The sequence below is a fragment of the Dama dama genome, chromosome 3, assembly GCF_033118175.1.
Source record: "Dama dama isolate Ldn47 chromosome 3, ASM3311817v1, whole genome shotgun sequence".
Taxonomy (NCBI): Eukaryota; Metazoa; Chordata; class Mammalia; order Artiodactyla; family Cervidae; genus Dama; species Dama dama.
The window spans coordinates 58458745-58486208 of record NC_083683.1 but is presented as its reverse complement, the minus strand read 5'-3'; the positions used below and the strand labels follow the sequence as shown (position 1 = coordinate 58486208).

Here is a 27464-nt window from a genome sequence, read left to right as displayed (position 1 = left end):
TGCATATTATTTCTCACTCCCAATTCCCCCAACTTGGTTGTGATATATAATTCTTTTTATATATTCCAAAATTTGGTTTGCTAGCATTTTGTTGAAGATTTTTGCATCTATATTCATAGAGTATATTGGTCTGTAGTTTTCTTATGATATCTTTGTCTGCTTTTTGGTATCATAGTAACAGAATGAATTGGGATATATTCTCTCCATTTTTTTTTTTTGAGAAGAGTTTATGATATTGCACCATGGTCAAGTGGGATTTATTGTAGGAATGCAAGCTTGGTTAAACATAATAAAGTCAATACAGCATGTTAATAGAATAAATGACAGAAATCACATGCATATACATATGCAGAAAAAAATTGACAAAATCCTTTCATGACTTAAAACATCAACAAAGTAGGAACTGAAGGGAACTTTGTCAGCTTGATAAGGGTTGAAAAACCCACAACTAGTATCATACTTAATGATGAAAGACTGAAAACTTTCCCCCTGAGATCAGAAACAGGATGAGGATGTCCATTCTTCCTTCTCCTGTTCGACATAGTACTGGAGGTTTTTGGTCAGGACAGTTAGGCAAGAAAATGAAACAGAAGACATCCAGATTGGAAAGGAAGAAATAAAACTATCTCTAGTCACAAATCACATGATCTTATATATAGAAACTCCTGAAAACTCCAGCAAAAAAAAAGCTACTGCCAAATAAATTTAGCAAGACTGCAGGATATAAGATCAATGTGCAAAAATCAATTGTATTTTTATTTTTTTAAAGCTTTGATTTGTAATAGCTTTATTGAGATCTTCATAAGGATATGTCCTCTATAAGTGTACAGTGCCAGTATTTTTAGGAAATGTATAATTGTATTTTATATAGTAACAATTAACAATCCAAAAGTGAAATTAAGAACACAGTTCTACTTACAGTTGCATCAAAATAATAAAACAATTAGGAATATATTTGACGAATTTAACACAACAGTGTAAGATTGTACCCTGAAAACTACAAAACACTTGAAAGAAAGAACTAAATAAAGATACCTTTTGTTCATAAATTGGGAAACTTAATATTGTAATGATGGCAACACTTTCCGAATTGATCTATAGATTCATTACAATTCCCATAAAAAAACTCAGTTGGGTTTTCTTTTTCAGAAATTGATAAGCTGATCCTGAAATTCAGATACAAGTGCAAAGGGCCCAGGATAGTCAAAACAATGTTGAAAAACAAGAACAAAGTTGGAAGGCTCACACTTTCCAATTTTAAAATTTACTTGAAAGCTACAGTAATCAAGACTGTATGATACTGATGTAAGGAGTAGATTCCAAATCTATGGAATAGAGTTGAGAGTCCAGAAATAAATGCATACATTTATAAGTAATTGATTTTGACAAGGGTGTCAGGAGTATTCAATAGGAAAAAAAACAAAGTATTTTCAACCAGTATGCTGGAACAATTGTATATACACATGCAAAGGAGTGAAGTTGGACTTCTACTTCACATCATAATACAAAAATTAATTCAAATCAATGAGAGACCTGAATGTAAGAGCAAAACTACAAAGCTATTGGAAGAAAACACAGTTGTCAATCTTTATGACTTTGAATTAGGCACAGTTTCTTAATATGATGCAAATAGCACAAGCAACCAAAGGAAAAATAATTGGACGTAATAAAACTTTTTAAAATATTTGTGTTTTTGTGCTTTGAAGGATACTGTCAAGAAAGTGAAAAGATAACCACAAAATGAGAGGAAATATTTGCAAATTATGTATCTAATAAGGATCGAATATACAGGATACATAAAGAACCTTTACAACTCAATAACAATAGTAACACAAAAACAACCCAATTTATAAATAGACAAAAGTTGGGAATGGATATTTTTCCAAAGAATTATACAAATGAGCAATAAGCACATGAAAATATGCTCAATATCATTAGTCATTGCATGCATGTGTTCTAAGTCACTATGTCATGTCCAAAGTGTGCACAGTTGTGTCCAACTCTTTGCAACCTTATGGGCTGTAGCAACTAGCCTCCTCTGTCCATAGGATTCTCCAGGCAAGAATACTAGAGTGGGTTGGCGTGCTGTCCTGTAGGGAATTTTCCCGACCCAGGGATCAAACCCTAGTCTCATGTCTCCTGCGTTGGCAGGAGGATACTTTCCCACTAGCACCACCTGGGAAGCCTTCATTAGTCATTGGTGGTGGTTTAGTTGCCAAGTTGTGTCTGACTTTTGCAACCCCATTGACTGTAGCCTGCCAGGCTCATCTGTCCATGGAATTCTCCAGGCAAGAATACTGGAGTGGGTTGCCATTTCCTTCTCCAGTGGATCTTCCTGACCCAGGGGTTGAACCCAAGTCTCCTGCATTGCAGGCAGATTCTTTACCAACTGAGCTACAAGGGAAGCCCGCTTAGTCATTCAGTTCAGTTCAGTCACTCAGTTGTGCCCGACTCTACGACCCCATAAATCGCAGCACGCCAGGCCTCCCTGTCCATCACCAACTCCCAGAGTTTACTCAAACTCATGTCCATTGAGTCGGTGATGCCATCCAGCCATCTCATCCTCTGTCGTCCCCTTCTTCTCCTGCCCCCAATTCCTCCCAGCATCAGGGTCTTTTCAAATGAGTCAGCTCTTTGCATCTGATGGCCAAAGTATTGGAGTTTCAGTTTCAGCATCATTCCTTCCAATGAACACCCAGGACTCATCTCCTTTAGGATGGACTGGTTGGATCTCCTTGCAGTCCAAGGGACTCTCAAGAGTCTTCTCCAACACCACAGTTCAAAAGCATCAATTTTTCGGCGCTCAGCTTTCTTCACAGTCCAACTCTCACATCCATACATGACCACTGGAAAAACCATAGTCTTGACTAGACGGACCTTTGTTGGCAAAGTAATGTCTCTGCTTTTTAATATGCTATCTAGGTTGGTCATAACTTTCCTTCCAAGGAGTAAACGTCTTTTAATTTCATGGCTGCAGTCACCACCTGCAGTGATTTTGCAGCCCCAAAAAATAAAGTCTGACACTGTTTCCACTGTTTCCCCATCTATTTCCCATGAAGTGATAAGACCAGATGCCATGATCTTAGTTTTCTGAATGTTGAGCTTTAAGCCAACTTTTTCACGCTCCTTTTTCACTTTCATCAAGAGGCTTTTTAGTTCCTCTTCACTTTCTGCCATAGGGTGGTGTCATCTGCATATCTGAGGTTATTGTTATTTCTCCTGGCAATCTTGATTCCAGCTTGTGCTTCTTCCAGCCCAGCATTTCTCACGATGTACTCTGCATATAAGTTAAATAAGCAGGGTGACAATATACAACCTTGACGTACTCCTTTTCCTATTTGGAACTAGTCTGTTGTTCCATGTCCAGTTCTAACTGTTGCTTCCTGACCTGCATACAGGTTTCTCAAGAGACAGGTCAGGTGGTCTGGTATTCCCATCTCTTTCAGAATTTTCCAGTTTGTTGTGATCCACAGAGTCAAAGGCTTTGGCATAGTCAGTAAAGCAGAAATAGATATTTTTCTGGAACTCTCTTGCTTTTTCGATGCAAAGAGGAGAACGCAAATCAAAACAGCAATAAGATACTACTTTCAGCCCACTAAGTGACCATTAAAAATTAAAAGACAGTAACAAGTTTTGATGACGGTGTGGAAAAATTAGAATCTTCGTACATTGTTGATAAAAATGTAAAAGATCTGTAGCTGCTTTGGAAAACAGTTGACAGTTCCTCGAAAAGTTGAACAGAATTACCATTAGACCCAGTAACTCCATTCCTAGGAATACACCCAAGAGAAATGAAAACACATGTCCACACAAAAACTTGTACATGACTATTCATAGTAGCATTATTCTTATTAGCCAAAAAGTGTAAGTAAATCATATGTCCATTAACTGATGAATGGACAAATGTGCTGTATTCATGCAAGGAATTTTATTTGGCTATAAGAAGGACAGTAAAGAATATGCCTGCAATGCGGGAGACCCAGGTTCAATCCCTGGGTGAGGAACCCCTGGAGAGGGGAATGGCTACCCATGCCAGTATTCTTGCCTGGAGAATCCCCCGGACAGAGGAGAATGGCAGGCCATGGTCCATAGGGTCACACAGGGTCGGACATGACTGAAGCAACTAAGCACGCGTGTGCAATGTTTGTCTGTTAATCCCAGATTCCTAATTTATCCTTCCCCACTCCCCCTGAGGTAGGATTTCTACTCTTAAGAATCAATGCCCAGAAGTGGGATTGCTGGGTCATATGGCAGTTCTATGTCCAGTTTTTTAAGAAATCTCCACACTGTTTTCCATAGCGGCTGTACTAGTTTGCATTCCCACCAACAGTGTAAGAGGGTTCCCTTTTCTCCACACCCTCTCCAGCATTTATTGCTTGTAGACTTTTGGATAGCAGCCATCCTGGCTGGCGTGTAATGGTACCTCATTGTGGTTTTGATTTGCATTTCTCTAATAATGAGTGATGTTGAGCATCTTTTCATGTGTTTGTTAGCCATCTGTATGTCTTCTTTGGAGAAGTGTCTGTTTAGTTCTTTGGACCATTTTTTGATTGGGTCATTTATTTTTCTGGAATTGAGCTTCAGGAGTTGCTTGTATATTTTTGAGATTAATCCTTTGTCTGTTTCTTCATTTGCTATTATTTTCTCCCAATCTGAGGGCTGTCTTTTCACCTTACTTATAGTTTCCTTTGTAGTGCAACAGCTTTTAAGTTTCATTAGGTCCCATTTGTTTAGTTTTGCTTTTATTTCCAATATTCTGGGAGGTGGGTCATAGAGGATCTTGCTTTGATTTATGTCGGAGAGTGTTTTGCCTATGTTCTCCTCTAGGAGTTTTATAGTTTCTGGTCTTACATTTAGATCTTAATCCCACTTCTGGGCATACACACTGAGGAAACCAGATCTGAAAGAGACACGTGCACCCCAATGTTCATCGCAGCACTGTTTATAATAGCCAGGACATGGAAGCAACCTAGATGCCCATCAGTAGATGAATGGATAAGGAAGCTGTGGTACATATACACCATGGAATATTACTCAGCCATTAAAAAGAATTCATTTGAACCAGTCCTAATGAGATGGATGAAGCTGGAGCCCCTTATACAGAGTGAAGTAAGCCAGAAAGATAAAGAACATTACAGCATACTGACACATGTATATGGAATTTAGAAAGGTGATAACGATAACCCTATATGCAGAACAGAAAAAGAGACACAGAAATACAGAACAGACTTTTGAACTTTGTGGGAGAATGTGAGGGTGGGATATTTCAAAAGAACAGCATGTATACTATCTATGGTGAAACAGATCACCAGCCCAGGAGGGATGCACGAGACAAGTGCTCCGGCCTGGTGCACTGGGAAGACCCAGAGGAATCGGGTGGAGAGGGAGGTGGGAGGGGGGATCGGGATTGGGAATACATGTAAATCCATGGCTGATTCATATCAATGTATGACAAAACCCACTGGAAAAAAATAATAATAATAATAAAAAAAAAAAATTAAAAAAAAAAAAAAAAGAATCAATGCCAAACTTGTCAGCAAAATTGATTGTGCACAATATTTAATGAGCATTGTATATAGTGATTAAAAAAATGGAAGATGTCTATTGATTAAAGAAGGTGAAATAGATGAAGATGCAGCCAAGAAGCACTGCTATCAAAAAGGATAACGCAGGGTATACTGACTGATAGTCAATGAGAGAAACAAATGCAAAATACAATGTTTACTTTGATTTAATTTATGGGAAACTGTTGGGGAGCGGGGTAAAGGAGAAAGTCCGGTGGTAGAAGTTCTGGGTGGTAGGAGTCCAGGGGATTTTTTGTTGTTGTTGTTGTTTTAAATTAATTTTTATTGAAGTATAGTTGCTTTACAGGACTTCAGCAGTAAAGAATCTGCCTGCAATGCAGGAGATGCAGGTTCGATCCCTGGGTCGGGAAGATCCGCTGGAGGAAGGCATGGCAGCTCACACCAGTATTCTTGCCTGGAGAATCCCGTGGATAGAGAAGCCTGGAGGGCTCCATACAGTCCATAGGGTCGAAAAGGGTTGGGCAACATTGAAGCGACTGAGCGCACACACATGCAGAGTTGCTTTATAATGTTGTGTTAGTTTCTGCAGAATCAGCTATACACATACAGACGCCCCCTCTTTTTTTAGATTTCCTTCCCGCCTAGTTCTCCAGAGCACTGAGTTGAGTTCCCCATGCTAATATGGTGGGTTCTCATTAGTTATGATTTTATGCATAGTGGTCTATATATGTCAACACCAGTCTCCCAGTTCATCCCACCTCTCCTTTGCCCTTTGGTATCCATATGTTTGTTCTCTATGTCTGTATCTTTATTTGTGCTTTGCAAATTAAGTTCATCTGTATCATTTTTCTGGATTCTACAAAGATAGGTGATATTATACGATATTTGTTTTTCTCTTTCTGACTTAACTTCACTCAGTATGGCAGTCTCAATCTGCCCATATCTCTGCAGATGGCAAAATTGCATTGTTTCTGATGACTGGGTAATAACAGTTCAATTGTGTATATGTACCTCATCGTCTTCATCCGTTCCTCTGTTGATGAACATTTAGGTTGCTTTCACGTCCTGGCTATCATAAATAGTGCCGCAGTCAACTTTGAAGTACATGTGTCTTTTTGACTTACGGATTTTTCTCTAGGTTTATGTCCAGGAGTGGGTTTTCTAGGTCATACGGTAGTTCTGTTTTCCCTGGAGCTCATGTAGGCGGTGCCCTGCCACCCATAGGCACGCAGAGAAAGAAGCTCGTGTGGCCGACCCCCCTGTCTTCATGCACAGCCTCCTACAATGGTCCCTTGCCTCTCTAATGAGAGGCTTCTTCCCAGACAACCTCATTTGTGGGGCTCTACAACCTAGCCCCCTCTCGCCATCTTCACACAGTGAACCCCATTCCTCCCCCTGGCATCTGACCTTTGAGGTTGAGCCTCAGTACTCAGCCCCTACCTGCTCCATTGGGCGAGTGGACAAGCCTTGCAGGCTGGGAAGTGTGGGAAGTTTTTTTTTTCTTTTGTCTTTTTTTTTTTTCCTTTTACCCAGTTACTTGGAGATTTTCTTGCTCTGTTGGGGGTCTAAGGACTTCTGCCAGTGTTCAGCAGATGTTCTCTGAGTCGTTACACACATAGATATTTTTTGATGTATCTGTAGGGGAGACGGTGAGCTCCATATCATACCCCTCTGCTATTTTGATCTGATCTCTGAATGTTATGTATTTTAAAATAGTAATTTTCCAAATAAAATTTATTTGTAAAATACTCAAAATTATTCTGAAAATATTTAATTAAAATAAAATTATAATTTTGATGGAATGAACTTTTAATTTACAAAAAATAAACTGTGAAAATCCTGAAAATATAGGTAAATATTTACATAAATTTGTCAGTGAACAAAGCCTTTTAAAGCAAAAGCAAATATTATAAAATAATACACTTTTTTAATGACACAGTAAGAAAAAAGTTAACATGGTTTTCAAAAATATTAAAGTTGAAGGAAAAAATGACCAGTTTGGGAGAATATTTCTACCATGGTAGAGCAGTGATTCAAAACTCATTACATGAAGAGCTCTTGGCAATAAATGGCTTTCTCTTCAGTGGAAGACTTATAGATGTGATGGTTAATTTCCTGTGTCAACTTACCTGGGCTAAAGGATGTCCAGATATCTGTAAACCATTATTTCTGTAATGAGAGAAATTCCAGAAATATTACTGTAAAATAAATTCTCTGAGGACTTCAGTGGCAGTCCATTGGTTAGGATTCCGGGCTTCCACTGCTAGAGCCACGGGTTTGATCCCTGGTGGGCAAACTGAGATCCCGTATGCTGCATGGTATGGTTAAGAAACAAAAACAAAAAAGTTGCCTGTTATTCTATACTGATTCCTGAATGCTTGGATCAAATACTATGCTAGTAGATTTGAAACCATAGGATGATATGGTGATCCTCTAGAGTAATACAAACTTCCAAACTAAAACAATCTAGTAATGATTTTTTCTTTTTCAAAGTGGGCCAGTTACTAGAGAGGAAATAGAGAAAGATCTCAATAGAACCACAATGAGGACTCCTCTGTCCCAATCCTTTTTGTCGTCCAGAGATCACTATATTTCACTGTTTTTGTTTTCTCTTTTTCCATTGTTTAAATCCATGTTCAAACAATAGGCTCTCCAGTGTATGTATTTTAGACAATCACCTGCCAATGGTTGAATCTGAGCATTTAACTTTCTTACACTATCCCATTCCACCTCATTTTTCGGCCGTTCATCCTTTAGATATCATAGTTTTGGGCCAAATTAACATGGAGTGCTTAACTTTATTTTAACTACATAATGTTCATTTTTATTGCTGCTTTTTCTTTGTGCTAATAATCATGCTCTTTTAATATTTTCTTACTTCCTTATGTACCTTTCTCTTTTACAAAATTCTCCCACAGAATTGTAAGACTCCTTTGTCTACTGTTTTTCATATATATACTATGCTAAGTCACTTCATTCATGTCTGACTGTTTGCGACCCCGTGGGCCATAGTCCACCAGGCTCCTCTGTCCATGGGGATTCTCCAGGCAAGAATACTGGAGTGGGTTGCCATTCCCTTCTCCAGGGGATCTGCCCGACTCAGGGATCGAACCCTCGTCTCTTATGTTTCCTGCACTGGGAGGTGGGTTTTTTACCGCTAGTGCCAATACCCGGGGAGCCCCTATACTTATTCATAATGTATAACTGTTTCATTCTACTTTTTTCTCTTTTCAAAAACTTGCCTTTCTGAACTCCTTCAGCCTACTGCCCCAAACTGCGCTGGTTGCACCTTGGACCTGCTATGTCCCTCCTCTATTAGATATTTTGTTTCCTTGACCCTATGCCATTGTCTATATACCTTTGCTTTGGTGAGATACATCTTCAAGTAGCTTCCTGAGAAAGGGTGCTTGGGAAATACAACTTTAGAATGTTATGTATTGATCAGAGTTCTTTTTCTGAGGCTGTAACATACTCTAATCAGTTTACTCAAAATGCAATTTATTATTTGTTATCTATTGCCCATAAATCAACATAGGCCTATACGTCCAACATCATTCCTTTAAAAGAGAAATAAACAGTTAGAAGTTCTGCTCAAAATTATGCTAAACTGAGTTCAAATGTTTTCTTGGACCAGAACTGGTCGCAGGCTTTAAGCACTCTCACGCACACTGCAGAGTGCTCCTAGAGGGATGAAAATCTTGTTGTTCAGCCACCTAGTCATGTCTGACTCTTCGCAGCCCCATGCTCTGCCGCATGCCAGGCTTCCCTGAATATCTTAGTTTGAGAAAAATAAGCCTAGGTTAACAACTGCACATTAGGATAAGTTGAGAAGGCCATAGTACAAGAGTGAAGATGTGTCAGGAATGCAAAGCATTTTCTTATGCATCTTGTTTGCCTGCAGGAGCTGCGTTAGTTAGCCCTGAAAACCCCACCTCTTTGTCTAGGTGGGTCGAATAGCCCAATATACAATGAATGACATGGTGACTGGATGTCCCATGCTTAGGCATCAGTAACAAACCAAGGGTTTCTTGAGGGGAATAGCAATTTGTCAAAGAAAGCATGGGTTTGATTTACACTATCAGAACTCCACAGGCTCCATCTATCCCTCCCATCCGGCACTCCTTGGATACCATTCGAGGTCCTGGGCCACAGAAGTCAGTGAAAAGAGCAGGTTCTTCTGCTCTGGCTGCCACTGAAAGGGGCCAGGTCTGTGGATTGCTCAGTAAGGGATCAGAGGTGCAGTCCCAAATATGGGTAAGTGTTTCCTCCAAAATGCCAAGGGTCCATCAAGCACTGTGCCTCTCAGTTTTAACGAGTGAAAGGGACAGCAATCTCTTTCACTCTGGAGGAGATATCCAGAAATTCCCTGTGGCGTGACACCCCCAGAAGCATCACCGAAATAACAGACCACTGCATTTCCCACCCTCTGGCACACCTGTACTTTACCAAGGAATCTAGAGCATTTTGTACTACCCAGTTTCTGATATCAGCAGTGTGCATCATCAGCCTGATATCATCCGCTTGCAGTGCAGGAGACACAGGAGACCTGGGTTCGATTCCTGGGTGGGGACGATCGCCTGAAGGAGGAAAATGGCAAACAACTCCAGTATTTTTCTTGAAAAAGCCTATGGACAGAGGAGCCTGGCGGGCTACAGTCCAGTCACAAAGAGTCGGACACAGCTGAGCGACTACACACGAGTGTGTATCATTTTTATTATGATCACAAATTTTGTGGATCATAAATACAGACAGGGCATAATGGGGACAGTTTATCTCTGCCCTGTGATGTCTGAGGTTCTAGTGAAATACTCGAAGCCAGGAGGCGAGAACCATCGGAAGGCTCATTCACTCACACATCAGAGAGTTGACGTTGGTGGTTGAGTGGGGGGCCTTGGTTCCTCTCCACCCAGGCCTTTCCGTGTGGTCTCTGCATGGACTACTCTGGGCTTTCTCACAGCATAGTGTCAGAACTCCAAGGGCAAGCGTTCCCAAGAGAGAAATGCAGGCAGAAGCTATGTCCTCTTTTTCTGATTTAGCCTTGGAAGTCACACAGCGTCGCTTCCTCTGTAATCACAGACTCATCCATATTCTAGGGAAGGGAAACCCACAACCCTGAGGAGAGGAGAGTCAATGTGACATTGTAGGAGCATGTACAGTAGGATAGATGTTGGTGGAGCCATCTGTGGAAAAATACGTTCTGCCACAAATAGGAAGCATCAATTTTTCATCACCACTATCTATCAATCCTGGTTCTAGGGGACTTACCACAGACAGGACTTGTTGTTTCCATTCATGCAGAAATGATGGCTGTTAATATTTTATTTTATACACACACACACACACACACAAAATGAATCCCAGGTGGCTCAGTGGTAAAGTATCCTTCTGCCAGTGTAGGAGATGCAGATGTGTGGGTTTGATCCCTGGGTTGGTAAGTTCCCCTGGAGGAGGAAATGGCAACTCATACCAGCATTCTTGCCTGGAGATTCCCATGGACAGAGGAGCCTGGCAGTTGGCAGTCCATGGGGTCACAAAGAGTTGGACATGACTGAGCGACCGAGCACACACACATATACACGTATTATGAGGCATTTCTGAAAGCATGCAAGAGCATTTAAGACATTTTATTTCACTTCAGTGTTCTATATGGTCATAAGAGGATTGGCCATCTCCTCAAGGATTTTAAATTATCATCATAAGCCGTTGAGCACATCTTTACATATACTGCCATGCTTATTATAAATACTTATTGTTGAGCTTCTTCCAGATTAAAACTTCTTGTTTTGGTCTGACTGCTGTTGAGATTCAACCTCTATTTTTTGGCAAAGACTCTGCATTTTTATTTTCTGACTTTCCAGCTGAATGAACTGTTTTCTCTTGAAAGTGGAATGTTCCAAACTTTTTTCAGTTTTAATAATGTCACCAACTTTAGCAGTCTATTTGAATCCAGAAGTTAAATAAATAATGTTAAATTACAAAAATGCAGATGTAGTCTCAACACCTAATAATACAGTCCAACTAAAGGAGAGTTGGGGGCGGGTGGGAATAGCCTGGTGGGTAGTGAGCTGTTTTTCACAGAAACTGGTAAGGCTAGGATAACAGTTCTTCATGAGTAATGAGTGGTTCAGATAATTGGGGCATTTTCCAAGGTCTTCTTCCATGTCCCTCACCTTCAAGCACATTAGATGATTCAGTCTTTCTGGAACATCCATCACATTCCATTTCTTCTTCTTGGAATGTCCCCCTTCCCAACCCATTCTCTGAGAAACAAACTCCCATTCAACCTTAAAGACACAATCATGTTGTCTCTTTTGTGAAGCCTTCTATTTCCCCTCAAAGCCAAAATTTTCACTTCCTCTTTCATAACTACATGTTCCTGGGAAGGGAGGAGGAAGAGGGCTAGGGAGTAATATCTAAGCTTTGTATCCTGTACTGAGTAATCAAGAATGGTTTAGTGCATAAATGATCAATTCCCCAAACCTGTCATTCCAAGGAAGAAAGAGAGCTGTTAAAAGTGCAGGTTCCTAGTGCCTCTGAATGAGACTCTCAGAGGGTGGATCTTTTGACAGTCTAGGGGTCTGTGGACCATCCTTTGACGAACCCTATTCTAGGCTGGGCACTGCTCTGTACCTGTCCAGCTTGCTCTCTCTGAAGAGCTCATTTTAGCGCCCCTTTGTTCTTAGCCCTACTTTTCACATTTTCTAAGCCATTTATTTGGCCTTCGGATTCTTCCATGAGATTATTTCCATTTAGCTTTCAGATGTGGGTGTGCATACTGGAACCACTTGCCCTAGAATTTAGCTTAGCTGACATATAATTCCGTATGTGTTTCTTCAGTTAACCTACATTCATAAGGAATATGTGTTTGCATGCAGTGCACACGTTTGCAAACAGTTAATGAAGTCATGAGGCACGTGAAATATTGTAGGGTTTATAAATGACTCAGTTAAACTTTTTATTCTACAGAGCTTTTTTTTTTCTTTCTGGCTGTACAAGGTCTCAGTTCCCTGACCAGGAGCTGAACCTGGGCCGTGGCAGTGAAAGCACTGAATTCTAACCACTAGACCACAAGGAATTCCCCTGCTTTGTTTTAAGTGCTTTCCTGATTGTATGTTTATTTTGTCAGAACTGTCATTAAAATTATACACCAGAACTGACACAGAGAGGTCTTACAGGATTTCAGAAAATAGGAAAGTATGGTATAAAATATAATTAAATCTATGTTCCAGTAGATAATGTTTTAAGAATTCATTTTCTAACCAAATTTACTTTGGAAATTATTTAATCTACGAAACCCATGCCAATATTATGTCTTTCAATAATCACCTCCCTAACCAAGTCAAGTCAAGAAAGAAACTGGAACCAAAAAAATGTCTTCATTTCTCTTTCTTAGGTAATGCCTAACATAGAACCCAGCTCCCAGTGTTTAGTTAAATAGATGGAGTGTTTTGTGCAGTGGTTTTTTTAAAGTGACTCAGTAAAGGAAGAAGGTGAATTTTGCCTACTCTGCCCACATGATTGAAACGCAATCCTCAAGACACATCACAAAGAACCCACTCAAGAAGTGTTCTATTAAAATACAAATTCATTGTGGTAGGCTGAAAAAGAATGCTGTTATGAATCTTGATAAGCCCTAAAATAAGATAATGTAAAATAAGTGATAATACATACATAATCAGATATTTCGTGTCAAGTGATGATAGTTTCTTCCCTTTATAAACTCTCTGAACGTTTTTACATTAATACACTCAGAACAGTCCATTCAGTTCCATCAGTTTCCTTCATGAATGCAAAGAAGTCAAATTTCCTTTCTAAAAGGTAGGCATTAAACAAATATATTTTATCATGTGCCTCTTTTTCTCCTGACTTTTTAAAGAGAGTGATTTCATGCAATTTTAGTCAGCAAATGACACAGCCTCTAGTGAAGGTTATTCGGGTGATAATGGTATTAGAAGTTGGGAAATGCAGCCTTTGCAAATGAAAAACAAGAAAAGGTCAGAACGGCATGAGGAAGTTTCTCCAAGGGAATGCTCATTGTCCTCCATGACCAAAGACATTGTGTCTATAAATTCACCTAAGTGAAATTACATCTGTGGCACCAAAAACCAACCCCGAAGCCAAATTGAGACAGGAGGGAACAAGCAAAGACTTACAATACATTTCTCTGAGAATGTACCGGGAAACCAAAGGGCTCCAATCCTCAGGAGGACTTCACAAAGTCCGTTCCCAAGAAAACATTACACTAGTTCTCCAGGAGGGGAGGGTGGATGTCAGGCCATCTCCCTGACCACCAAATCAGGGGGCTCCAAAAAGGGAAAACTGGGAAGCCCTAAAGCGAGGTACTGTGGTGCTGCTGCTGCTGCTGCTAAGTCGCTTCAGTCGTGTCTGACTCTGTGCGACCCCATAGACGGCAGCCCACCAGCCTCCTGTCCCTGGGATTCTCCAGGCAAGAACACTGGAGTGGGTTGCCATTTCCTTCTCCAATGCATGAAAGTGGAAAGTGAGAGTGAAGTTGCTCAGTCATGTCCGACTCTTAGTGACCCCATGGACCGCAGCCCACCAGGCTCCTCCGTCCATGGGATTTTCCAGGCAAGAGGACTGGGGTGGGTCGCCAATGCCTCCTCCACACTGTGGTGCAGTGGTTAAGAATTCTCTGCAGGGACTTCCTCAGCGGTCCAGTGGTTAAGACTCTGCACTCTCACTGCCAAGGGTCCCGGTTCAATCCTTGGTCAGAGAACTAAGACCCCACAAGCAGCAAAAAAATAAATAAATAAATAAATAAACTACAAAAATAATAAAATAAAATGACTCAAGAAGCTCAGGAACAAAAGAATTCTCTGAGGTTTGAATCCCAGCTGTTCCATTTGCCACTGTAATCTAAGAAAAGATTTTTTTTTTTTTTTGGCTGTGCTGGGTCTTGGTTGCTGCTCAGGCTTTTCGCTAGTTGTGACAAGTGGGTGTCACTCTTCGGTTGCAGTGAGCAGGTGTCTCATTTCGGTGGCTCTAGGGGCGTGGGCTCAGTAGTTGCTGCTCCTGGGCTCTAGGGCACAGCCTCCGTAGTTGTGGCACTCGGGTTTAGCTGCTCCATGGCACGTAGGACCAGGGATCGAACACGTGTCTCCTACATTGGCAGGCGGATTCTTTACCACTGAGCTACCAGGGAAGCTGGGAGGGATTGGGGGCGCGAGAAGGGGACGACAGAGGATGAGATGGCTGGATGGCATCACTGACTCGATGGACATGGGCTTGAGTAAACTCCGGGAGCTGGTGATGGACAGGGAGGCCTGGCGTGCTGCGGTTCATGGGGTCGCAAAGAGTCGGACACGACTGAGGGACTGAACTGTATTGTACCAGGGAAGCCCTAAGGAAAGTTTTCTGAAACTCCTCTGTCCCTTAGTTTCCTCATCTGTAAAATGAGGGTGATTATAATATTTGCTCATTTGAATTAAATGAGATTTGGATCAATGAGATGTTTGACATATAGTCAATAAATGTTAACCATGCCGATGATAGTGATGATGATGGTGATAAGACACACATTGTTATTTGTGCCCCTCCTCCAAAGGAGAGAGATTTATGAGGGAGCTATTTGGTGCCAGGAAAACCTTGAACAACTTGAACAACCCAGAAAAGAAAATCTCTATGACTGATTTTTGAATTCTTTTTTTCTGGAACACTGCTTTGATCACTTATACCTTATTTTAAAATTCTAACAATCTACAGTGATCCACTAAATTGAGAAAGAATCTAGAGCAAATCTGAGTTAGGCTTCATAGAAATTTTAAAGACCAATTAAATGGACAATCAAGGTATAAAAAAATAGATAATAATGATTTTTAAGAGCCTTAATGTTTAGCCTTTTAACAATTTTCCCAAATTTCCTTTCAAGGAGATGTGCACCTTAGAAGTTGCTGGAGTATTGTAAACTCATTATTTAATCTATGATACTCTTTGGAAAGAATGCAGTCCATGGAAAAAATACTTAAATTTTGATCACAGGTTATTTTCCCCAATGTGAGAGAGTACTTTGCTTCCAAAAATCCATCTATACTAGCTCAAAGTCTCCTAGAGGCAATAAACATTTCTTTTATCCCACATAAAATCACAACATACCTAATATAAAACTTTATGCCCTCAGTGAAAGTTTTAGTCTGACTTTTTCAGAAATGTGTAGCTGTAATTCTCCTGATCAGACTATAGAGCTGTCATTCAATAGAGACATTTCTTTTAAATCCATTTATTTCCCCCTCCTCCCAAAACTGAATAGTAAGGTTTTCAAACTGAGATAATTACAGAATTTAAAAATCTGCTTTAATTACTTTTGGTTATTGATTGTCATTCCCCAAAATGTTTAGTGTACTTCTTGTTTTGAGGATCAGTTGTTTTGTTGCTAAATCATGTCAGACTCTTGCAACCCCATGGACTGTAGCCCACCAGGTTCCTCTGTCCATGGGATTTCCCAGGTAAGGTTACTGGAGTGGGTTGCCATTTCCTTCTCCAGGGGATCTTTCCAACCCAGGGATCGAAACTGTGTCTCCTGCATTGGCAGGCGGATACTTTATTGCCGAGCCACTAGGGAAGCCCTGTATTGAGTGTGCCTGTTGCAAAAAGAGCTCTGATGAGTTTTTCAAGTTTCATACCTCATGGCTTCTACCTCCAGATCTAGAAATTTCTGCCCCCCGCAAAGAGCACAGTCATTTGACACGACTACTCTCACTTTATAAACTAGTTGACCATGATACAGAAAAAGAATTTTTAATAGAAGGAAAGGAAACATCTGTCACATCATAGGAAATAAGCAACAGGAAAATCAGAAGCCCTTTATAAACATTTTCCTAATGCAAAATACATGTCTCTAAGTAAAGACTAACCACACTTGTCCTCCTCGCTGGCCGGAATGGTGGTTTCGTCGGGCTTCCTGGCCGTCTCCCCAGTGGGCAGGATCTCTTCTGGAGAAAATACTTGACAGGGTTTGCAGTCCTGCCTTCTGCTGGGTCCTTCCTTGCTGTATCTCCAAGAAGAGAATCATAGAGATGTAGAGCTAGAATTTATTTTGGAGACTTAGCAGATTAGAAAAGTGAAATTCAGAAAAAAAAGTAATTTACCTCAAGCCCAAACATGTAACAACTAGTAAGACTGGAACCCGATCTAATGGTCTCCATTGCTTCTAAACCCAACTGCTGCTTTGAAGAGCTCAGGATTCATAATTTCACAGAACTTTTTAGCTATATATTATTGTTATTAGTAGAAGTGAAACTATATATGCAGAGGGTAAATATGCTTTGAGACAATATTTGTATAACGTGAATTTGTTATATATAACAGAAAAATATTTTAAATTTAAATAAATAAAACTTTAAATTTTAATCTAAGAAATTTAAAATAAAAATATTTTTAAATTAATTTAAATTTTAATTTTTAAAATTAAAAGTTTTAAAATTTTTAAGTAAAAATATTTAAAATTTAAATGAAATAAAATTTAAAATGTGTTTATATATACTTTAAAATGTTTAACTGCTGTAAAAAAAGAATCTTCGTCTTCTTGAATAAAGATGTATCCACATGTGTTATTATTATTTAATTTTACCAACATTTTTGAAACTTCCATGTTAACCAGATATAGTCCTAGGTTTAAAGATACAGAAGAGAAAATAAAATAGCCCTTGTCCCAGCTTGCCAACAAATTGGAGAGGCTGACATAAAACAGACAAGTATGATACTGTGTGACTCCACATGGCAGATTTGGGAACAAGAGCTTCTGTACGTCTGCATCCCAGGCTTGAGTGAGAATGAGGACTGGGCAGGGACCAGATCATGGAGAGCTCTGTACATCGTGCTAAAATGCTTGTAGTTTACCCAAAAATGGCTTGAAGACATTGAGAAAGTAGATGCTCTAAAATCATGTGACTCAAATTATACTATAGAGCTAGTGGATTTTTTTTCTGCTCCTTAATACTGAACACCTTGATACAACATCTGAGAGTGGAATGTGATGAGTCAGCAGACTCTAGTTCCAGTTGTAGAACTGACGGAAATCTCAGTTTCCTCATCTGTAGGCTGGGGTTCATTATTGGATTGTTGTAAGAAGGACTGGAGGTAAGGCTATTAAACATTTATTACCATGTCTGGCATAGTAAGGGCTTCCCTTGTGGCTCAGCTGATAAAGAATCTGCCTGCAATGTGGGAGACCTGGGTTTGATCCCTGGGTTGGGAAGATGCCCTGGAGAAAGGAAAGGCCACCCACTCCAGTATTCTGGCCTGGAGAAGTCCATGGACTATATGGAGTTGGACATGACTGAGGGACTTCCACTTCGCTGGCATAGTAAACACTCAATAACTGTAAACTGGCATCATCTTCATCGTGATCATCATCAGAAAAGACTGAAATGGAAAAAAAGGGATTAGCATGCTAAGGGTTAATTGTAACATCTAGGGTTAAGGGCAGTGTTCTAACTCTGCTGAGTATATCGCTTCAAGTAATGAAGTCCCTTCACAGAGGACTACTTTGTCAGAGGCGTGGCTAGAAAGGGGCAACAGTTAGCAAAATGCATTGATTATGTAACTGAGATGAACTTTCCCTTTGATTTTGCTGTTCAAGAACATGTAAGAAAAGAAAACGAGTTTCAGCAGCTGAGATCAGTATCAGAAGAGAGCCCTGTGCTTGCTTTGTTAGTTAAAAGTAGAAGAGGAAAACATCAAAGTCTGCTGGAGACTGGGGATAAAAATCAACTTTTGTGTTACCTCCCTTTGTTGATCAGCAGGCCCATATTATGCTTTCAACCCACTAGTAGGTTGTAACTAATTGTTTATAAAGTATCTTTATAGTGTAATGACTGACAGTTATTTTTGGCTGTATCTTTATTATTGGAATACTTCCTGTAATTGCACCAAATTCGAAGTTTGAAATATAGTTTAGCAATTCCAGTTTGGTTAAAATTAAGTAGGTCAGAATTAGATTTACCATAAGCATAATGCCATCTATTAGAAACAGCCTATATTTCAGTATTCTATAGAATAATAGGTTTACTTTCTGTGTTCTCTTTTGTTAGTGCTCCTATATTCCTCCCTGTAAGAGAGAAAATCAGAAGAACTTGGAAAGTGTCATGAATTGGCAACAGTACTGGAAAGATGAGATTGGTTCCCAGCCATTTACTTGCTATTTTAATCAATTTCAAAGGTAAGCAAATATTTACATGTGCATATTAAAGTTGTTTGTAGCCTCAGTAGCTAATTATATTAATAAATCATAGATTGTGCTCACTTGACAAAATATACAACATGGAGATAGATAGTCTCGACTCTTCCTAGCATGTAGTTAGGGTAGCCCTTTCTTACTCTATAGGATGGGGGGTGTGTATAGTTAGCCAAAAAAGGTGTATAGCATGTATATGCTAGCCAAAAAAGGTGAGTACTGTATCATGCATCATAGAGTTTACCCTCTGGATACACTAAGAAAGTGCCTTTAGGTAGGAGGACTGTATATTAGGAGTGTTCTCCCGAATCATTTGTGATTAATGATCACAAACTGAACAGTGTTCAGATTTATCATCATTTTGGTCTATATCAAATCTTATCTTTCTTTTTCCTTTCTATTCTGACCAGGTATCTTCAAATGTTTCCATCATTAAAACTTTACTCGACCTAGAGAGAACTCAAGTTATAGCATACAGCAACAGTTCCTTGAATTAGAATATTTCAGTATCCACCCAGATTAACCATAGTAATTTGTTCATCAAATGTTGAGTATTCTCAGCTCTTTGCTGTCACTCTCCATTTGGGTGTTCCACACTTAGGTCAGACTTTCTCTTCCTCCCATAACCCCTCTCTTAGTGAATGGCACCGTAGTCTACTCACTTACTGAGTCTGGAAACTTTGAGTAATTCTTAACTCACTTTTCCCCTTTGTGCTCTATAACCTACATTTATCATCCTGTTGATTTTATCCTGTATTAACTCTTCTGTGCCTTCCCTCTGCCACTGTTTTAGTTCAGATTCATGTTATTTCTCATGAATCTGAGAACACAATAGTCTTCTAACTATTAACACAACAATCAATAGTCTTCTAACCAGCCCTTCTACTTCCACCCTTTGCCCCACTCTAAGACATTCTCCACGTTGCTGCCAAGACTGTCTTTCTTAAACTTGAAAGCAAGAATAAGCAGTTAGGATCTACCTCTGAGTCAGGGATATGGCAGAGTCTCCTAATTCATGTAGAGGAAGGAGGTACATAAAAGGGGCAATTTGTAGAACATCCCAAAGTGCCAGCTACAAGATATACCTCTGTGTGCTGTCTGGAGCTCTTTCTCAGGTTTGCAGTCCTCACTGTCCTAACTATACCGGAAAAACTTAAAAAAAAAAATGCATCACAGATGAATTAACTTAGAATTTTTGGTGGTTGAACCTAGGCATTAGCATTTAAAAAATCAATTCTAGGGATTCTAATATACAGTCAGGATTGAGAGTCACTGGTCTATCCTCTCACCTATAACCCTCTACTGGAATTGTTTGTATGCCCATCTTCCCAACCAGATTGCCTACTGGTTAATGGTATGGACCATATCTTCTTTGGCTTTGTATCCCTAATACTTAGCGCAGTGGCTGGTTCTCTGTTAAGAAATGTTTGGTGAATGAATGAATCAATGAATGTAATGTGCCAGAATAATAACGAGGGTTCTTTGCTTCCAAGGAATTAGACTTTCTTGGGGGAAACAGAGCTTATGCAATGTAAGGGCACAATAAAGGACAGAAATGGTTTACCTATCAGAAGCAGAAGATATTAAGAAGAGGTGGCAAGAATTTCACGCAAAGAATGATTTCATCAGTTAGAAATGAAAGGGAGGAAGACTTTAAAGATGGGGTGGCTGTGAAAAAAAAAAAACAAGTTTGGCAATATAAGTAACATTAGGTACATAGGTTATGGAGTGGTGAATTTGTAAGCTGGAAATGTAGCTTAGGGTTAGATTTCCAAAGGGTCATAAATGCCATGTTAAGGAGAATGTTCTTTGTCATTTGGGCAATGAAAATGTGTGAAAAGGTTTTCTTTTTTTTGAACCAAAGACTCACTTGAGTAGATCTCGGATATAGAAAGTAAGGGGTGTGAGAGTTGAATGTGTTTTGGAGAGGAAAGATGGGCTGAAAGCAAGGAGCTCCGGCTCAGAGATGGGGGGGGGCGGGGGGTAAGGAGAGTCCTGAGTGAAAAGCATGGCATTTCTGAGTGGTGACCTATACCAATCATTGTGAATAACATTTTGGTTAGATCACTATATCTTTTATAATAGTTCTAAATACTGGCCCCACTTGACAGGTGGGAAAACTGAGTCTTAAAGACTCCAGCTGAAGTCTTTAAGTGAAAAAAACAGAATGCAGCTCGAAACCAGCTCATCTGATGCCCTGAGCTCCTTCTGTTAGCCATCTTCTTATCCCAATAAAGCAGTCTGAGAGTAACTGTAGCGGCAGTAACCCATGGAGGGGTGCATCAGAGTGACATTAGAATCACAGTCAGCAGAACTTAGCAGCCATGTGAGTGATGCGGAAAAGGGAGGTGTCACATTTGACTGAGTGTGAGAAAAGGATTGTCTAGCTCTGACTATGCTGAATTTGAGAGTCTCAAAATAGCCAAAAGAAAGAGGTAGAAGGGGAGGGAGGTGGGAGGGGAGTTCAGGATGGGGGACACATGTAAATCCATGGCTGATTCATGTCAATGTATGGCAAAAACCACTACAAGAATGTAAAGTAATTAGCCTCCAACTAATAAAAATAAATGAGAAAAAAAAAAAAAAGAGGTAGAAGTACAGACTTTCAGTTCAAGAGCAAGAAGCTGGGGTCAGTGCTATACAGATCTGGGAATCTTTGGCACACAAGCCATAGTTGAAGCAAAGAGAAAGAACGCACACTGGGAAAGAATGCATCCTGGAGTGAGGAGAGAAATGTTGACAGAATCTTGGGATCCGCTGTGTTGATGTATGAGGGGGAGGAGATGGAAAGAGCGTGGCCAGATGTTGAGAGGAAAGTGAAAAGATTTGGAAGCGCGAGTGTTTTAAGGAGAAAAGAATAATCGAGATGCGCTACTGAGAAGTCATCAATTGCGGGAGCTCCGAGTGCATAAGTGATCTTTGTGAACACAGTTTAGGTACTGCCGTAAAGCAAAGGGTTTGAAATCACTTTGTCTTAGGCTGAGATGAGCCTGTGAAGGCTTTACCAAGTGCAGACTACTTTTTCAAGAAGTTTGCCGTGACTGGAAAAAGAATTTGAGGGAGGAGATGAGTAACTGAGAGGGAAATAGGAATGGATACAGAGGAATGAGACGGGGTATGGACTAAAACTGCTGAGAAAGAAGGAAATATTGACTACACATAGTAAACAAGGAAAAAAGGGAACATTCCCTGAGGAAAACAGGGGAGGATGAAATACAGAGGTGAAGTGGGGATATGTTTTTCAGTGAGACGGAGAGCCCAGCCACAGGAAATAGGCATTAGCAGTCAAGACAGTTTGATACCGAACCCACCACGGTCTGCACGAGGTGATCCTTTAGGCTCCCAACCCCTGGACCAGGAGCTGGTTTCCAAATGTGCATGACCTTGAGCTTGCAGGAGGAAGCAGATAGGCACCCCCTCTCAAGGGCTATGCTCCCCAGCTGCCAGTCATCTTGGTAACTTGCCCTCACTCCCCACTCAGGTACCAAGTTTTCTAAAGGCTGCCTCCTGCAAATAGGGCTGCCTTCTGCTAGGGCACGAACTCTGAATATCCGCGGTACCAAATCACACAGGACCATTCCCTGGCATGCTTGAGAATTGTCTGTAAGAACTCACCCTGCATTATGCTGGGTTGGCCAAAAAATTTTGGGGGTTTTTCTGTAGCACCTAATGGAAAAACCTGAATGAACTTTCTGGCCAACACAGTATATCAATTATAGTATATCAACTTTAGCAGTGGTACATTTAAGCTCATCATTCCTTCTTCAGAACAGATACCCATTCCCCATCCATCATCTCACTGTCCCATTTTGAAACTGTTGGGGGTATAGACAGAAGTAGGGGTGGTCTGTCACAACTCAGAAGCACTCCAGACATGATTTTAAGTGACTTCGAGAAAACAGAAGTTTGAAGTTTGGCTCTTTCATCATGACATTTGCTAGAGGAAACAAGAGTGCTGGTTGGAGGTGTGAAAAATGGCAGCTCCTTGGTGCCATCTACTCTTAGTACACTTTTTACTACTGCTAAATATGAAATAAAAATAGACTCACTGTAAAGACTCCCAGATGCTCTTGATAAGATGAACTTTATATTTAAAGTAACCTTTAGATTTCACTCAAATGCAGGATTGGGGAGAAAAGTTCCCAAGAAGTTTCCGTTTTCAAGAAAAGGATGTTATTTTAAAGATCTAAGACAAAGATGATTGGAGTCTTAGCTTTCCATTGTTGAAGGCTTATTTAGGTGAGTTACACTCAGACATAGAATCTGCAGTGGCCAGAGCAGCCATCAGTAGCCAGGCCTGCCTTGGAAGGATGGTCCCCATGTAATCACCCCTTCCTTCTATGCCCCCTAGGAAGCACACCGTGGTGTAGTAACTTCATGCCCAGGGCTCGTGGAACCAGGCCCTAACTGCCTCTATTCATGATCTTCCCATACAGCCTTTTGGCTCTCTGTCTCCTTCAACCTTGAAGCATCGCGTCTCCATGCAATGGGTAGATTTTTATTTTACACTCTTTGGTATGGGTAAGATCACACTTACTTTCCCTATATATTTTTGTCTCCTGTTAGCCTTTCCTTGGCTTATCTTTTCTCAGCAAAACCCCAGCAACGCCCACTTCTCTCTCTCTCTCTCTCAAAGTCTCTCAGTAATGTCCAACTCTCTGCACCCTATGGACTGTAGCCCACCTGGCTCCATGCCCCCTGACCAGTTTTTTTTTTTCTTTTTGTGGCTGTGCCGGGTCTTTGTTGCCGCGCAGACTTTTCTCTAGTTGCGTCAAGTGAGGGCTACTCTTCAGTTGCAGCGTGCAGGCTTCTCATCGCCGTGGCTTCTCCTGTCGCGGAGCGTGGGCTCTAAGAGCTCGGGCTTCAGGAGTTGTGGCTGCCGGGCTCTGGAGCACAGACTCAGTAGTTGTGGCACACAGGCTTAGTTGCTCCAAGGTACGTGGGATCTTCCCGGACCAGGAATGGAACCCATGTCTCCTGCATTGGCAGGTGGATTCTTTACCACTGAGCCGCCAGGGAGGCCCACCAAGTTTGTTTTGAAATCTCCGTTCGGTTGCTCGAAAACATCTCTTACTTCTTTCCATACAATTTTCCTCCCTCATCTTTGCCTTCACCAGCTTCCCCTTGATGAGGGTGTGTCCCTGGAAAATGGGTACTCATTCCTTAATTCCCTTTGGATCTAAGGACAAGGAAGCATGACCTGTTCTTAGTTTTTGAACTTTTCCTCTTAAGGAAAGCATTGTATTTCTCTATACGGGTTTACTTTTTAATACTTAATTTTTTTGTCCTAAGTGGATAATAGTTCACAGAGGGCACAGAACAGGCTTACACATGCACATGCATGCACACACACACACACACACACACACACACACACACACACAATTGTCAAATGAACAAATCCAGCCACTTCACCTGTGAAGCCTTGAATTCATTCCCTCAGTTGAGGCCTTCATTGTTTTTCATCTAGATTGTTGAAGTGCCCCTCAACTGGTCTTTTAGGCTTGGCCTTTCTTTCATCAATCATCTACCCTAGACTAAGTATTGTTGTACTTCATTTAAGTCTTATTTGATTTTGTCACAGTCCTTGATTAAAATTTTCTGCCTTCTTATTGTTCATTGGATGAAGACTATGCCCTTCCAATTCCATGTTCAACTTCTGCTGTTTACCCACATGTCCATAACCTGGAAAAAGAAAAACAGATGTGATCCATGCCTTCATGGAGCTTATAGCCTATCATCACATTAGATAGATAATTACAAAGTGGAGTAAACACCATGAAGGAAAACCAGGGGTGCTGCTATGAGATATTATAACAAGGTGGGGAATTTCAAAGGCCTGTATGCATAAATCATAATTAGGTGAAGATCAGAAGATGGTCAAGAGTTAGATAGGCAAAAAGCAAGGGGAACAGTATTTCAGAATGAGACACCACAGTGTGCAGAGGTTCTGAGGCAAGAAAGTTTGGTGAGTTTTAGGACCCAAAAGGCCCCCATGACAGAGGAGCTGCTAGGGAGAAGGAAAGTGGTGAGTGTTGATTCTGGAGAGAATAGGCAGGGTTTGAAGTGAAGTCAAGTCACTCAGTCGTGTCCGACTCTTTGCGACCCCATGGCTGTAGCCTACCAGGCTCCTCCCGTGGGATTTTCTAGGCAAGAGTACTGGAGTGGGTTGCCATTTCCTTCTCCAGAGGATCTTCCCCACCTAGGGATTGAACCTGGGTCCCCGCATTTTAAGCAACACTTAACCATCTGAGCCACACATTTCTCTTAAACTCAGTCAATAGCCAGTGATGGGGAGTGGTGACATGACCTGATTTAAAGGTTTTCACATTCATTCCACCTAGTCCAGTCACCTCAGAGTATGCCCTGTTTCACACACACATTCATGTCTCTCTCTCCTTCCTTCTCCTTCTCCCTTTTGTAGGAATTCGCACACTACAGTGGTAGGAAGCCTGAAACTAGCCACTTTCTAACATGTGGTATATTACTCTGACTTATGTATGCCCCCATCCCCTTTGTAGAAAGGAGAAATAACAAGGTTATTGTGAGGTTATCAATGAGATGGCACATGCCTAGCCCTGAGTAATTCCTATGAAAGTGTTTGCCATTATTATTTTTGTTACTATTAAGACTTGCCTCAAAGGCCACTGTGTAAACTTCTCTCACCTTTTCAGCTATAATTAGTCACTCCCTCTTCTGAGTTCCTACAGGGCTATGATTGCTTTTATCACACTGTTAGAGAGTTGGCTGAATATGTATCTTTCTCCTTGGATGGGTTATGACTTCCTTAATGCAGGAACCATGTGGCCTTGGGTGTCTGGTTTACATTTCTTCTCTACCACGTAATAACTGTGTGACCGAGGGTAAATTGTGGAACTTCTTGTTCTTGATTTTGTCATCTGTAAAATGAGACAACATTGTCTATCTTAAGGATTTTACTTTTTATTTGTTTATTCTGGTAGTGATCATATCTGCACAAGAATGAGTACTTAGTATATGTATGTGCTTTTCTTTCCTTGCCCTGTAAATTTGTAACATCAATGATGGAAGCATCTAATCAGAGCATAGCCTAGATATTCACTGATTAGATGCTGAGTGAGATCTTGAATGAATACATAATAGAAATTTGATTAATGAGTAAAGTGATGGAACACACAAAAATAACTCAAAGGAAAGAATTCTATTGTGAAATAAATATTTTGTACTTCTGATCCTGAACAGATATATCCTAATTTTTAAGTTCACCCAGAGTATGTTTGTCCTATGATATATATTTTCCAAATTAAATTTGTCCTTAGCATTTTAGAGAAAGATGAACATAATGGTCTGAGCTAAAATTTAATACAATGCTCTTTAGAGTACAGTTTGAAAGTCATAGAAAAGGAATGCTCACTTACTTAGGGCTTAGTTTTCTTACCTACAAAATTTCATAGATTAAATGATCTCTAAGAGTCCCCTAAGTTCTCAAGTTTTATGATTTTGTAATTCCCTGATTCTGAAGGTATATACAATTGCAATAGCTTAAGATGTTGGATCAAATCCTAATGGTGAAAGAGAAAGAAAATTAGCAAAGAACCAAATGGTTAACAGTCTGGAGCCATTAAGTGGAGGAGCAGAGAGTCCTACCTCAACAGTAATTGAGTTCATAATGATGACACTGAGTCATCAAAAAAGTTAAATTTGGTTCAATATACTCTCTTTAAAAGGTAAGAAAATGTGTAGTGCATTTTTAGAAAGATGTTACCAATTATATTTTAATATTTGTATTGGTTTTTATTCAACTTAAAAGGTTAAACTTCAATTATTTGGAAGAATCACTTATGTGAATACCTACCTCCTTCCCCTGAAATAAACAATATTGTTTTAGGGAGTCCAAAATCTTCCTGCCACAAAATAGCTAATGACTCTTCTATCATGGCATTACCCTTTTCAGCATCCTGGATTTCATCCATCGAATTACCACCATTTCAGTCGTTTACTCTTAAAAAAAAATTTTTTTTTTAATTGGAGGATAGTTGGTTTACAATATTGTGTTGGTTTCTGCCACAGATGACAAATAAACACGTGAAAAGATGCTCAACATTGCTCATTACTAGAGAAATGCAAATCAAAATTACAATGAGGTATCACCTCACTCCAGTCAGAATGGCCAACATTTAAAAATCTACAAGCAATAAATATTGGAGAGTATGTGGAGAAACAGAAATCCTCTTGCACTGTTGATGGGAATGTAAATTGATGCAGCCACTATGGAGAACAGTATGGAGACTCCTTAAAAATCTAGGAATTAGAACTACCCCCGTGGCTCAGTGGTAAAGAATCTGCCTGCCAATGTAGGAGACTTGCAGGGGACAAGGGTTCTATCCCTGGGTCAGGAAGATCCCCTGGAGGAGGAAATGGCAACCCACTCCAATATTCTTGCCTGGAAAATTCCATGGACTGAGGAATTCAGGGGGCTACAGTCCATGGGATCACAAAGAGTTGGACACGACTGAACACCTGAGCACACATACCCTATTACTCTTTTATTTAAGTATTTATTAATGACTAGCCTTACACCAGGTGATGGTAATCAAAGATAATAAGACTTAGTTTCTGTCTTCAGGGAAGTCACTGAGTACTATGAAAGACCAACATGTAAACAAACAATTGGGATGTAATTTATTCAGTAATAAGTGCCGTAATTACACACATCACACACACACACACACACACACACACACACACACACACACAGAGTATAGTGC

General features: G+C 40.3%; 1 protein-coding gene across 2 annotated transcripts in view; it reads left to right on the top strand.

Moving 5' to 3' along the window:
- KCNMB4 (potassium calcium-activated channel subfamily M regulatory beta subunit 4) overlaps nt 1-27464 on the top strand; it is a 77409-nt gene that overhangs the window by 14114 nt on the left and 35831 nt on the right. For both annotated transcript variants that reach the window (XM_061129969.1, XM_061129971.1), the window contains exon 2: nt 18575-18702. In XM_061129969.1, coding sequence (XP_060985952.1) covers nt 18575-18702 — 128 coding nt within the window. The remainder of the gene's footprint in view (nt 1-18574; nt 18703-27464) is intronic.